Here is an 11,753-nt window from a genome sequence, read left to right on the forward strand (position 1 = left end):
GCTCAACACTACCCTGTGCTGGAGGGGGACTCCAGCACAGAAGAATTTGTTTGGCTCAGGGCAGGGGTAGAATAAGGGTCCTGTCTCCTTAAGTATCTGGTGGAGGACAATGCCCACCCCCACCGCCCCCCCCCCACAAAGACTGGCAGCCCCTGCTGTCAGGCCCTCCCTCCCAGTCTGGGCAGTGGCCTCTAGCCCTTCTCCCCACAGCCCCTCTTCAGAATGAGCTTCCCGTCATGGGAAGCAGGCCCTGGGGCGGGGATACCAGGCCTCCAGGGCCCAGCCCTTGCCTCTGGGTGTGATGAGACCTGGCCAGACAGACAGTTCTAGGACCCTGGGGTCTGGGCACTACTCACCAAGTGGCCAGGCGGGGGAGTAGGGGTGCCTGGGGGAGGCGGGTTGCACGCAAGGCATGCTGGGCCCCCTCGGCGGGTGGGTGGGGGGAACAAAGCTGGCATCGAGGCCTCAGCTAAAATTAGCCGCTTCCCTGCGCGGGAGCGAGCATGCCTGCCAGCCGCCCAGATCGCCGCTGCCTCGGCAGGCCATCTGTCGCCACGTTTTGCTCAGTCCCCCAGGGCCCCCCAGCTCCAGCCACCCTAGGGGCTAGACAACTCTGCTCTGAGGCTGTCGCCGGCCAGGGCTCTGGACTCTGCTGCTGTCATGCTGTGTGACCTCAGGCTAGGCCTGTCCCTCTCTGAGCTCCTGTACAACGAGAGGGCCCCAGACACTGACCTCCCAGTCCCCCAGTCCTTCCGAGCACCAGGTGCTGGTGCTGCTTATGGGGGCTGGAGTGTGGGCTGCCTCCCTCCCATAGAGCTGGCCCTCTGGTCCAAAGTTTGAAGGTGGGCCAAGTGGGGTTTAGGGTAAAGGTCAGGCTATATCCTATCCATTTCCTTGATCCTCACTGGACAGTAGGGCCGCTCTGTAAGCAACAACACCCTGACACACAGGTGCACACACAATCAGTCTCCAAGCAGTCTTAAGAAACAGCTTCAGGTGGGAAGCCTGGAGGTGGAGGCCGAGTTCAGCCGATACTGGCTTGATCCGTGGCTTGGGCAAGTCTCCTGCCCTCTCTTAGTCTCTTTTCCCCTCTTCAATAAGAAGCTCCCGTTTCCTGAGCACCTGTCCACATCATGCTGCATTATCTCGTGAGGCTGACGTTATCGTTCCTGCTTTACAGCTGAGGAAACTGAGGTACAGAAAGCTGAGGTTCCTGGTGAGGAAGCGGTGGAGCCAGGGGCTGGACCCGCTGTGTCCTCCTTCCCGTGGCCCCCAGTTCTCTGCTTGCTGGTCTGCAGCCTCAGCGCTTCCCTGGCTGCTGCCTCTTCCCCACCTCCCCAAAGCCAAAGAGACTGAGCCTCTGCTCCAAGGTCACTGCACTTGGCCTGGGAGGAGTTCAGACTTGAACCCAGGCCCCTTGGCTCCTGTCCTCCCTCACTTTCTGGCCAGCAGGCTGGGCCTGTTCCCTGGGTGAGTCATGCCCCTGGACTTTGGCCTCCTTGTCAGGCTCTGTGGCCTGAATTTGGAGAGGGGGCCCTTGTAAGAAAGAGGGGCTCCCCTGGCCACAGTGGGAGTCTGAAGCTATCGTCCCACTCCCTCAGTCCTGGGCCCCGAGGGCATGGTGACAGCAACCCCTACCCTGCCTACCCTCCCCCACCTCTAAGAAGTCTTGTAGGAACTGCTCCTCAGGCCTCGTTGACAGCCTCCCTCCACTACACAGTCTGCCCCCTCCCTCGATAACAGCTACATTCAGTTAGAAGTGGGGTGGGGGTGGCTGCCTGGGGAGGTGGCATTTTCAGGTTGTCTGTGTGCCCAGGTGGCTTTCTTCCCAGCACTCATCTTCCCCAGCTCCGGGGCCAGTGGGTTACCCAGGAGGGAGGCCACGGCACCTCCCCTCCTGGTGTTCAGGGACCAAGGTCACGCCCAGAGCCCTGTGCACCTCCACCTCCTGGGGCCAGTGGTGTTTGTCACTGGGGCAACATGTGGCTGGGCCCGGCTCTGGCAGTGCTGGGGTGACATTCATGCCCTGTGAGCTGTGACGCCTCTGCAGGCAGAGGACGGCACCACCCGGCTGGCAGTGACGGGGGAGGGGTGGGGTGGGCTGTCACCCGTCCAAAGCAGCCAGGGTGACATGTCGTTTACCCATCCTGCAGTCTGGAGGGAGGACAGATGGGGAAGGGGTGAGGTTGTGTCCCTGGCTTATACTCTGTGTGTTCGGGGGAGGGGTCCATACCTCTGTCATACCTGGAAGGTGAGGGAGGGGTGTGTGTGTGTGTGTGTGCGCGCGCGTGTGTGTGTGTGTGTGAGAGAGAGAGAGAGACAGTGAGTGAGAGACAGGCTCTCTGTGCATTTCGCATCCTATCAGTGGGTTGAGGGGGCGCCTGGTTGTATGTCAGTTACACCATTGTGAGGGTGACAACCTGTGTTCTTGTCTCATACTGTCTGGGGGTATCAGATGTGCCCATCTCAGGCTTTGGAGGAAGTGACAGTTTCTGTGCTTAGCTCATCCTGTTAGGAGGGTAGTCACTCACTCGTACTCCTGTGTCTCTGACTGTTGGGTATGTGTGAGATGTCACCATGTGCCTATCTCATGCCGGTGTGGGGAGTGACATGTGTGATTATCTCATGCTGTTGGGGGGGTTGTCAGTAACTTGGGAGCTTGTCTGTCACCCTAAAGAGACGACATGTTGCTCAGTGGTATGGGGCTGACGGTTGGCAGGGCCCCAAAGGGCAGGCCAGAGCAAGCACCCAGGCCCACGGACACAGGGACAAGCTGGGATGGGGGAGTCTCTGTTCCACAAGACCTACCTTCTGACCCAGGTGCCAGCCCTTGGGACTGTCCCCCAGGAGGAAAGACCCAGTGTTTTGCAGATGGTGTGGAAAGGGGCCTCTGGGGCTGGGGCTGGGGCAGGTGTGACTGGGGAGGTGGGGCACCAGGCAGTGTCCCCGCAGGTCTGGGAGCCCCTATTGCCTGCCTCTCCTGCCCCTGAAACTGTTAAACTAATGAAGGCCGCGGAGCCGCAGGATTAATCGGGGCAGCGCGGCGGCGCGGACCGGGGGCTCAGGTAGTCGATTAGTGCGCCACGGAGGATATTGGATTTCTGAACCGCAAGTCAGCACTATTCCGGCCTGTTATCTCTCCCAGGCTCGAGGGTCAGGAGGCGGGAGGCTCCAGGCTCCTGGCCGCCCCGCCCGGTGGCTCTGGAGCAGCCACTCCCCCTGCCCACCCGCGTCCCCACCCACCGCCCCTGCCCTCCCTGGCCCTGCAGCAGGTTCCCGCTCTGTCACCCTCGGGTCCCCTCCATCAGGCTTGCGGCTCCAGTGCCACCCTCCGCCCCCTCAGTCCCTCCTGGCCTGACTCGCACTCTGTGCCTCACTGACTCGCTCCTCAGCCTCTGACTCGTCTCTCTCCACTTCAGTCGCCTTCCCTGTCGCTCTCCCTGTCCCCCACTCTGTTAGCCTCTCCCATCACCCGTCTCTGTCCCTCTGCTTTTGTGTTTGTGTGTGCCTGTCTCTGTTCTCATGTCTCTCTGTCTCTGTCTCTCTCCCTGTGTGTCTCTGTATCTTTCTCGCTTGCTCTCTGTCTTTTCCTCTCCCTCTGGCATTCAATCTCTCCTCTCTCTCTCTCTCTCTCTCTCTCTTCCTCTCTCTCTCTCTCTCTCTCTCTCTCTCTCTGTCTTTTACTCTCTCTCTTGTGTGGTCTCGGCTGGTGTCTGCAACCAGAACAAATCTCCCCCAGCCAACACCCCCTGAACAAGGAGGCCAGAGCAGCTAATGGGAAACATGTGATTCTGCCTTGCGCTTGGAGCACCGTGAAGGGAGCCTTAGTCCCAGCTCAGCCCCTGCTCCCCCCTTGCTGCGTTCCCCCCACCACGCTGTCCCCTGCCTCCCAGCATCCCCCCAGCCTGTGCGGGCACAGGCGCAAGTTCCCCAGTCATTTACATTTCCGGGGGTGTCGGAGCTGGCGTTTATCAGTTGGGGAGTATCAGGCTGTGGAGGGGTTGGGAGCAGCTTTACTCCTTAGGTCGCCCCAGCCCCCAGGGCCAGGCAGACCTCATGCAGACTCCCCCCACCCACCACCACCATATGTAGGAGAACAGGGCCAAGATGAGCTGAGCTGTGGCGGCCTGGCGGGGGGGGGCGGCCAGTCCACCCCCACTGGAGGGCTCTGGGGCCACCCAGATTTCCATCTTTTCCGCCCTCCTGGGCCTCTGGGGAGCTGCAGAGGTGGGGGCTCCCCAAGGGCTTGGGAGCTGCCCGGCTGCATTTCTCTGCCCACCCAACCAGGGGCGAAGGGGGGACGGATCAGAGGAGGGAGGCTCTGGCAGGTTGGAATTCTCCTTCTCTGCCTGTGGATAAATTGTCCCTAATCCAGGCTTGGGGAGTTGTCTGGCTCCTACAGAAAGAGAGAGAGAGAGAGAGAGAGAGAGAGAGAACGCAGGAGATAGGGAGGGAGGAGGGAAGCAGGCATACAAACACAGTGACACAGACACACACTGTCTCACAAAGGGTCTCCCATGCACACACACACGCGTGCGCACGCGCACTGACAAGTTACATAAAGGCACCACACAAACACTGAGGCACCATTTTACTGACAGGCATACCATGGCACACAGACTCACCCATGTTGACATTGACACAGACATACAATGACATGGCACAAGGACCCACTGACATACACAGATGCACAACGATAAAAGTCATACAGCACACACACGCAGAGTTACACACGTGAGCACATACTGACCCACAGTGAAACAGACCCACAGGGACACTGTGACCAGTCATGCCATCACACCCTGACCCTGAAAACCCAGAGAAAGGCAGAGGTAGGAGGGAGGCAACACTGATCCACAGTGACACCAGTGCCCGCAGTCACAGGCCTCGAGATTGGAAACCTGCAGGGACAGCAGAGGATCCGCCACATGCCCTGCCCCAGTACACACGCCCAGAGAGTCAGAGGGGCAGAAGCCGGTTCAGCTCCTGACAGCAGTGAGATGCAGAGAGCTGTGTGCACACATGGGCACTCACCCTCTGACCACAGCTGGGCACACCTTGTCACACATTAGGTACACACTCACACCTCTGTGTCCCCACAGGCGTGCAAACATAGGCTCAGCTGGACACACACAAAGAACTGAACAGACCCAGGTGCACACACCCACACATATAATTGAAGACACTGAACACAAATATCAGCTCACACACACACACACAGTCCCATACGTGTAACACTCTTACACATATACTCGTATAGACATACAAATACACCCAGAGAAGCATACGGAAGGCTAAGTAGACCCAGGAAGCCACACACAGGTGTATTTGCCCAGACAGCTGACGCTCACAGACGCGGATCTGTACAGGCAGGATCTCTCTCTCACACACACACACACACACACACACACACACACACATACACATTCCCAGGCAACCAAAACCTATAAGCAGTCCATGAGGCCTGGTTCCCAGACCCACTCTCGGCTTCAGTACAGACCTCAGGGAGGCAGACAAATGGGCAGGAAGCCGGTGTGGAGGGTGGTAAGGACGGCCACGGTTATTAAAGAAAACAAGAGACATATAACCAGTCGCTGATGGAGAAGGGTAAATGCTAGCTGCATATACACCTCTCATGAAAATCTGCATTCACCATCACTTTGAACAGCAACTCTCACACCTACGTTGTAAGTGAGCTCTTAGCATTTATAGTTTCCCCAGACTGCTTCTCCCCATTCATAAGCTCTCCCCTTTTTATAGATGAGAAAACTGAGAGACAGAGAGGTTAACTGACTTGCCCAAGATCACATAGTTGGTGAGAGTTGAGCCAAGGACCATTCTGACTCCCAAGGCCAGGTTCTTTTCACCATAGCATGTGTGTTCATGTTCACGCGTACATGTACCTACCCGCACGACGATACTACCTGGGGTTTCAAGAGATAGGCTCACACTCCCCAGTGAAATGAAGTTGGAGCCAATTTCATCCTGTGCAAGAGTGGACCGCATCTAGGATGGCCTCCTGGTCCCTCTCTCTGGCTCATCCTGTATCCATGCTTATGTCTGCGGTGCTGTTTTTGTTTCCACAGATGGGAGCTTGCCTGCCTGTCTGCCCATTGGCCTGGACCCCAGAGCCTGCCCAGCTGAGTGCGTGCAGAGGGCCCCGGCTTTGGGGCGACTCCCAGGCCGCCGAAGAGATCACTCTGGAACCACTGGCGAAGACAGGCCTTTCTTGCTGAGCTGGGCCTGTCTGCACAGCCTGCTCAGGTAACAGTGTATAGGGAAGCCGGGTCTGTGACTGGCCACCCCAGGAAGTGGGGATCAGGGGTTCTTCCTTCCCAGTCCTAGCAGGGATTTCCCCCCTCCCAGCTTAGGCCAAAAAGAGGCCCTTTAGAATCAAAATATTTTAACCCAACTTACTCAGACTCCCCATTATCCAGAAAGGTGAGGTCCATGGATATACAGGCGGTTCCCTGGAGTCCTGCCTCCTAGTCTGGGGACTCTTCCCTGCACCTGGATGACCTGAGAGAACTGGGAAGGGAAAGGGGTTGTGACAGTGACCAGAACCCAGGACAGAGGTAGAGACCAGGATGCCTGATGTGTGAAGCTGACCCCACAGGACCCCTCCCTTCTAGAGTCTGTGGAAGCTGAGAGGACCTGGGTAATTCGGGTATGCTAGGCTGCCCTCCTGAGATGAGATGGGGCAGGGGTGGGGGCAGGACCCACCTCCTGACTCTGGGCCCGAATTAGCCCACCCAGGATCAAGAGCCACAGAGGCCAGGTGGGGCTGCCCTGCCCTGCAGAGGCAACTCCCTGAACTGACACATGAAGCCTCAAGCCTCGGGCTCCAGGAAGCTCCCTAGAGCCCAGCCTGCCTGCGGACCCCACCCAACTTCCAAAAGAGCATTCCTGGGGCCTGAGGTCTGGGGGCGGGGCCTCCTGGGATTGTAAGGGTGGGGAGGATCAGCTGTGGGAGGATGCAGAGCTGGATGTACCTGACTGTATATGCATAGAGCATCTCGTGTGCAAAGTCCTCTGGCTTGTGTGCAAGCAGGCACATGCAGGACTCTGTCCGTAGGTGTGCAGGGATCTGCACACAAGAGAAAGTGCACTGGGCTGGGGGACATTCAGAGGCTGTGTATGTGGTACATCGGAGTGAGTGTGCAGGATTCAGAGCATGTCCTTGGCAGGTGTGGGGAGACTGGAGTGTTGTGTGTGCCACGCTGGATGGTGTCTGTGTGCAGGGCGCTAGTGTACACTGGAGAGGTGTGTAGACAAGAATCTGAACACACTGGGGTGATATGTGAGTACAGTGGGGTGGGGTGTGTACACGAAGATCCTTCCGCGTATCACCGGGGAAGCGTGTGTTCAGGGTTCCGGCTGCACACTGGGGGTGGTGTGTGCACGTGGCTCCGTTTGTGCTTTGGAGGTGGGCTGGGCAAGCCTTCAGCTGAGCTGGGCTCAGCAGTGCCCAGCCTTGTGGCCAAATTGCTGAAGTCACTTCCTTTCCAGCAGCAACTTTCCAGGAGGAGGAGTTCTTCAGACCTGGGCGGGGAGGGGGGGTGCAGAACAAGGAGCTCTCAGGGGAAGGAGGTGGGCGGTGGTGAGAGGCTGTGGGGAGGGCCTGGTGGGGCTGGAGGAGGGAAGTCCTCCAGTAGACAGAAGGAAAGACAAGGACAGGAGTCTGGAAGGGCCAAGGGCAGGAGGGGATGGGGGCGGAGCAGGGCGGGAAGCACAGTCCCTGGGTGACCTCGGAGAGAGGAAGGGAGGGCTGCCCGGCAGGGTGACCCTCAGGTTCAGCCAGAGCTGGCGCTGGTGCCCACACACCTGGCACCCAGGGCTGGGGGCTGGCAGGGGGCGGGCCTGGGGCAGACCTGCTTGCCAGGTGCCCCGCTCCGGGCAGGAAGGGGGTGGACAAGGGCTGCACAAAGGAGCTCTGTGTGGCTGGGGGTAGGGTGGGGTGGGGTGTGCTGTGCTGTGGTGGGGAGCCCTGATGATTCCAGGGGGTGGGGCGGGGCTTGCTCCCCTCGGGGGCGTCAGTGGCTCTAAGGGGACACCTAGTGGTGAGGGAGGGTAGTGCATGGGATGACCTAGGTGGGAGGGGTGCCGAAGCTGGGTCGGGGTAGATTAGAAGTCAAAAATTAGAACTGGTGGTTGGGACTAGGACAGTTAGAGGAAGTTTCAGGGGAGGGGGCTGACTCTCTGGACAGTGAAGAAGTTTGGTTTAGAGGAGCCCAACAAACCTAAGTGCAGGCACCAGGTCTTCCCTGTCATGGCTGTTTGTCCTTAAGGGCATTACTTAACCTCTCTGAGCCACCATTTACATGCCAAATAAGTGACAGCTGCCATTATTTTTTTCATCATTGTTATTTTTGTTACGATTTTGGTCTGGAGTCAGGTTGGAAGAAGATCTTCAGGTACAATTGGGTGGCTGGGAGGGGGCTGAAGATAAGGAAGTTGAGAGGGGTGATGCATAGTTCCTGAAGGGGCAGATCCTGGGAGATAAAGGCCCTGAAGGGAGGTGATGGGGGAAGTTTCACAGCAGCAGTGATAGCCCCTTTGATGCAGAGTTTTCCATTTGAGGACATCCCTGAGGCTTCAGTCCGGGCTGGGAGGGAAATGGTGTTGGGGGGGCGGGGAGGAGTATGCAGGCTAGAGAGAGGGTCATGAGGCCGGAAGTGAGAGCTGGGGCTGGCAGCCTGGCTCCCCTGGGGAGGCTGTGGGTGGGGGAGGGGAGGCTGCCTGGGGAAGGGGTGGGGTGGTCACAGCCGCAGCGGGGGAGGGTGGGGCTGGGGACTCAAGGATGTGGGCTGGCCCTTCCCGGCACTGTGCACAGCAGGTTGGGGCCCCCAGCCCCCTTCCCTCCCAGCCAGCTGGTGTCCCCATAGGCAGGCTCAGACACACTGACCCAGAAGCAGACAGATGGACAGAAGAACCTTTTCGACTTTGTCCACAGACGTGGGATAGGTGGTGCCCTTGGGAGGGGTCCAAGAAAATGGATGCCTGGGTGTGGTGGGGAGGGGTGCCAGCTGCTTCCCTCAGATCCTGGAGGCTTCGAGAGAGCAGTGGACAGAGTCAGGAGGTCTGGCAGGACGACGTGCCCAAAGGTCTTCACGGGTGGGTGGAACAGAAGCAACCACTGGAGTGGAGGCTTCTCTCTTCTGCCAAGATCACACCCTCAGGCCCCAAGTGGGAGGTCTCCAGAGCAGGGAGGGTTGGTGAGCCCCACCCTCAGTAAGGGAGGGATGATGGCTTCTGTTAGGCATCTCAAAGAGGGCAGCACTGTGGATCAACCGTACTGTTGGAAATCTGACCTGGAGACTCCACAGAGTCTGAGCCCCTTTGCTCCTTTGTGAGTCTTACCCACAGCCCATCCTGCAAGAGCAACAGTGAGATTCTTGAAGCAGAGAGAGCCTAGCCTAGAAGGGGCCAGGCCACAGTCTGCCGGCAGGCATGAGAAAGAACAGAACCCTGAGTGATCGAGTAAATGGGGCAGTGAGGAACAGCTGAGGCCTGGGACCTGCAGGGACAGGGGATGTTCTGCCTGGATGAGCAACAAAGAGGCCCTCCTCATGCCATTTTGTGGTCTTGGGCAAAGTCTCTTTCCCTCTTCCGGTCTCAGTTTCCTCGTCTATAAAATGGGAGGTGCACGAGGTGGCTCTAGAACAGCATAGCCACTAGGGGAGCCGATTAAAAATGCAGATTCCCAGATGTCCCTTCAGATTTACGAGTCAGATTCCCCTGGACTAGGGTCTGGGTATCTGCAAGGTTACATAGCTTCCCCAGGCCCAGGGTTTGGAAGCCAATGGGTTAGATGATTTTAAGGTTCCTTGCAGCCTTAAGCGAGGCCACAGCTCTAGAAGGAGCACTTTCAGGAGTGGCTGAAGGAGAGTTGCAGGAGCTGGGAGTGGAAGGAGGCTTTGGACTTGGCAGAATTAGGAATCTTGCCACTTAGCAGCTATGTGACTTCAGGCAAGTTATACAACTGCTCTGAGCCTGTTTCCTCTGTAACGTGGAGACAGTAAACCACGTCTCCCAGGTTCGGTGAAGATTCAGTGGGTCATATATGTGGAGGTGCTTCATAGATTGCAAATTGCCACCCACCAAAGACGAGTGGACGAGTGTCCCTGCCCACACTCTCCTGTCCCCAAGTCAGCTCTGCAGTCTTCCTGTGGAGTTAACAACCCTGGGTAGCGATCCTCCCAGAGGTCAAGGACCATTCAGCTCCCTGCTCCCCCAAACCCCAGCTCTTGGGGATCAGCCGGGGCCCTGAGTCCCCAGGCTCCCTTGGGTGTCAGACATGCCTGGATCTAAATCCCAACTCTGCCCTGACCAGCTCAGGGAGTCACTCGGTAAATATTTATGTAGCATCCATAGCCCAGGCCCTGGGGTCAGGGGATACAACGGTAAACAAGACAGACACAGTCCTTGCCCCTGAAGAGCCCATACTTGGGGAGCAGACACACTGAACACCCAGTCATACAAGTAATTGACTGCAGTCATGATAAATACTGTGAAGGTGTGAAACAAAGAGGGCTCTAAAAATATGTAGCAGGGGCCGGATGGAGGCTAGAGGTGGCATGGAGGGCGGAGAATGTCCCTTTTCACATTCTTAATCTCCTTCCCTCCTTCCACATCCTACTTGGGTCCCACTTTTGGGTCTGGAGAGGAAAGAGAGAGAGCCTCAGGGGGAAAGGCAGGGCTGATTGTTCTGTGTGCCTCATTCATTCATTCATTCGTTCAGTAAATATTTTTTGAAGCACATTTGAGGGCCATGTGCTGATCCGGGGGTTGGGAGATACACACGGAAGTCAGCAGGACAGAAATCCTTGCCTTCATGGTGCTTACCACCTTCCAGCGGATGGTTTCCTCAACTGTGGAAGCAGAGATGATAATCGTATTGATCCCAGGTTTGCAGGGGGGTCAGATGAGGTAATCCACATAAAGCGCTTAGTCCGGTGTTTGGCAGCAGAGAAAGCATCCCCAGAATATGTGCTTTTGTCGTTGTTGACTCCCTGGTATGATTGTTAAACCTCTGACCTCAGGCACTCTTCAGTTTTTCTTTGCAGCTCTCATCCCGCTAATAATTAAGTCACTTACCATAATCTGTTAAATGTTTGTGTACCCGGCTCTTGTGCAAAGTAGGCAGTCCATAAATAATGAGTATATGAATGAGTGCATGATGTCACTTCCTCTCAGCCTCCATTTCCTCATCTGCAAAATGGGGTTATTAATAGCCCCTACCTCGCAGGATTGGTATGAAGAATTAAATGAAACGATGCCTGGACAGCTTCCAGCCCAGTGCCTGGCGCGCAGTAGGTGCTCACTAAACCTGAGCTGCGGTGGTCCTTTCCAGGCGCTGTCCACGCCCCGAGGCCTGGGCTCAGGCCGAAGCTGCTCCACAGCACCCCCAGCTGACAGCCAGCGACTGGCAGAGCCCCCAGGCACGGGGGCCCTCTCTCTTTCAGGTCAGCTGGGCGTGCGCTGGAGGGAGTACTGGGGGAGCTGGGGTTGGTATGTGGGGGAGACCGGGCCCCGTGGGCAGGTGGGCAGTGGTTGGGCTGTGGCCAGCAGACCGCTGAGATCTCCTCTTGCCTGTCTCGCTGCCCACAGAGATCTCCAGTGTGACAGCCCAGGCGGCAGAGCCGAGGGTGAGTGGCCGGGCTTCTCCTAGAGCCCTGGGGATGGGGCAAGAAGGAAGAGGCCGTGTCCTTGATAGGACCTCCCGGCCCTCTGACAGGGGCCTGGCCCTCTCC

At 57.6% G+C, this 11,753-nt stretch overlaps 1 protein-coding gene across 8 annotated transcripts in view; it reads left to right on the forward strand.

Annotated features, from left to right (window-relative positions):
* Window positions 1-11,753, forward strand: part of AHDC1 (AT-hook DNA binding motif containing 1) — a 76,052-nt gene that overhangs the window by 37,094 nt on the left and 27,205 nt on the right. For 5 of the 8 annotated variants that reach the window (XR_016388163.1, XR_016388165.1, XM_089898186.1 and 2 more), the window contains exons 3-4: window positions 6,087-6,264; window positions 11,249-11,465. Coding sequence is in view for 4 of the 8 variants with exons in the window: in XM_089898186.1 (XP_089754312.1) it covers window positions 11,276-11,465 (190 nt within the window). In the remaining 4 variants the exon portion in view is untranslated. Of the gene's footprint in view, window positions 1-6,086; window positions 6,265-11,234; window positions 11,466-11,610; window positions 11,649-11,753 lie in introns of those variants that run through there. The other 3 variants (XM_022551748.2, XM_089898172.1, XM_089898193.1) reach the window with 3 other exon arrangements.

The sequence above is a fragment of the Delphinapterus leucas genome, chromosome 1, assembly GCF_059928025.1.
Source record: "Delphinapterus leucas isolate spDelLeu-1000000601 "Yukka" chromosome 1, BTC_Dleu_Yukka2, whole genome shotgun sequence".
NCBI classification, from domain to species: Eukaryota; Metazoa; Chordata; class Mammalia; order Artiodactyla; family Monodontidae; genus Delphinapterus; species Delphinapterus leucas.